At 57.5% G+C, this 903-nt stretch overlaps 2 protein-coding genes across 2 annotated transcripts; both read right to left on the bottom strand.

Annotated features, from left to right (window-relative positions):
* Positions 1 to 202: 202 nt before the first annotated feature.
* Pmar_PMAR016332 (hypothetical protein) lies at positions 203 to 374 on the bottom strand (the record flags this gene model as incomplete). Its single annotated transcript, XM_002776174.1, has 1 exon — positions 203 to 374. A coding segment is annotated over one exon (172 nt), but the record flags the coding sequence as incomplete, so codon positions are not given.
* Positions 375 to 401: 27 nt separating this feature from the next.
* Pmar_PMAR016331 (conserved hypothetical protein) lies at positions 402 to 776 on the bottom strand (the record flags this gene model as incomplete). Its single annotated transcript, XM_002776173.1, has 1 exon — positions 402 to 776. One exon carries the CDS (start codon positions 774 to 776, stop codon positions 402 to 404), a length of 375 nt encoding a protein of 124 aa, XP_002776219.1.
* Positions 777 to 903: the final 127 nt, after the last annotated feature.

Here is a 903-nt window from a genome sequence, read left to right as displayed (position 1 = left end):
AGTCTCCTCCTCATCTTCAGCCGGAACATTCTTCATGGAGACCTCTCGGGCATCGTCGTCGTCTCTCCCCCCGGGGCTCATGAGGTCCATGAGCCCCTCTAGATCATCGGTAGAACTCCGCCTACCTTCCGAGTACACCTTAGAACGGTCCGTATCTACATCAGCGATACAACGAAGATCCGCACGTCACCCTCGAACGTACCACTGTCTTTGCAGGGAACGGAAGGACTCTTCCCAGATCCACTCTGGACAGCTGGGGGTGGAGAGAAGTGAGGAGAGTTCATAGGCGAGCCCCGCACCTCCAAAGAGTCCATACCAGCCGGCCGTCGTCGACCAACAGGGAGCGTGAGTGCTGGAGACCTGTCAGAAGGCATTCAACGTTGTAGAACGCTAGGCACCACCTACTTCGATGCCGCAGCCTGGGGACTTCCAACACTCCTCGAGGGTGGGGGGGAAGGTGCTTCGGTAGCAGCAGCCGTGGCAGGAACCGAGCTGTCATTGGTGGTAGGAGACTTAGATAAGGGAGGCGGTGCACTCGACTTAGCGGCAACAACAGGGACATAAGGGGCGCTGGACTTGGCCGCGATCACAGGCTTGAAGCCGCCTGGAGGAGTTGCAGGAGGGGGAGGAGGGGACGTGATGCTCTGAGGCTTCGTCCCACCAGGGGACACTCCGCTCGAGCAAGCAATCTTCTTCCACTTCTCGATCAAACGTCTACCATTAGTGACCACCATCTCCGACCTCCCACTGAAGGCCTTCACACTGGCCGTCACCATCTGAATCAATGATCGTGAAAGAAGCCCATGCTGCTGTATTGGTCACCTTTCCGATACTGGTCGCTCTGAGCAGGTCAACGGTCATGACCACTCGCTCCAAACACCCCAAGTAAACCAGCATAGGCCC

This window comes from Perkinsus marinus (genome assembly GCF_000006405.1).
Source record: "Perkinsus marinus ATCC 50983 genomic scaffold scf_1104296954000, whole genome shotgun sequence".
Lineage (NCBI taxonomy): Eukaryota > Perkinsozoa > Perkinsida > Perkinsidae > Perkinsus > Perkinsus marinus.
This window is presented reverse-complemented; position numbering and strand designations above follow the sequence as displayed.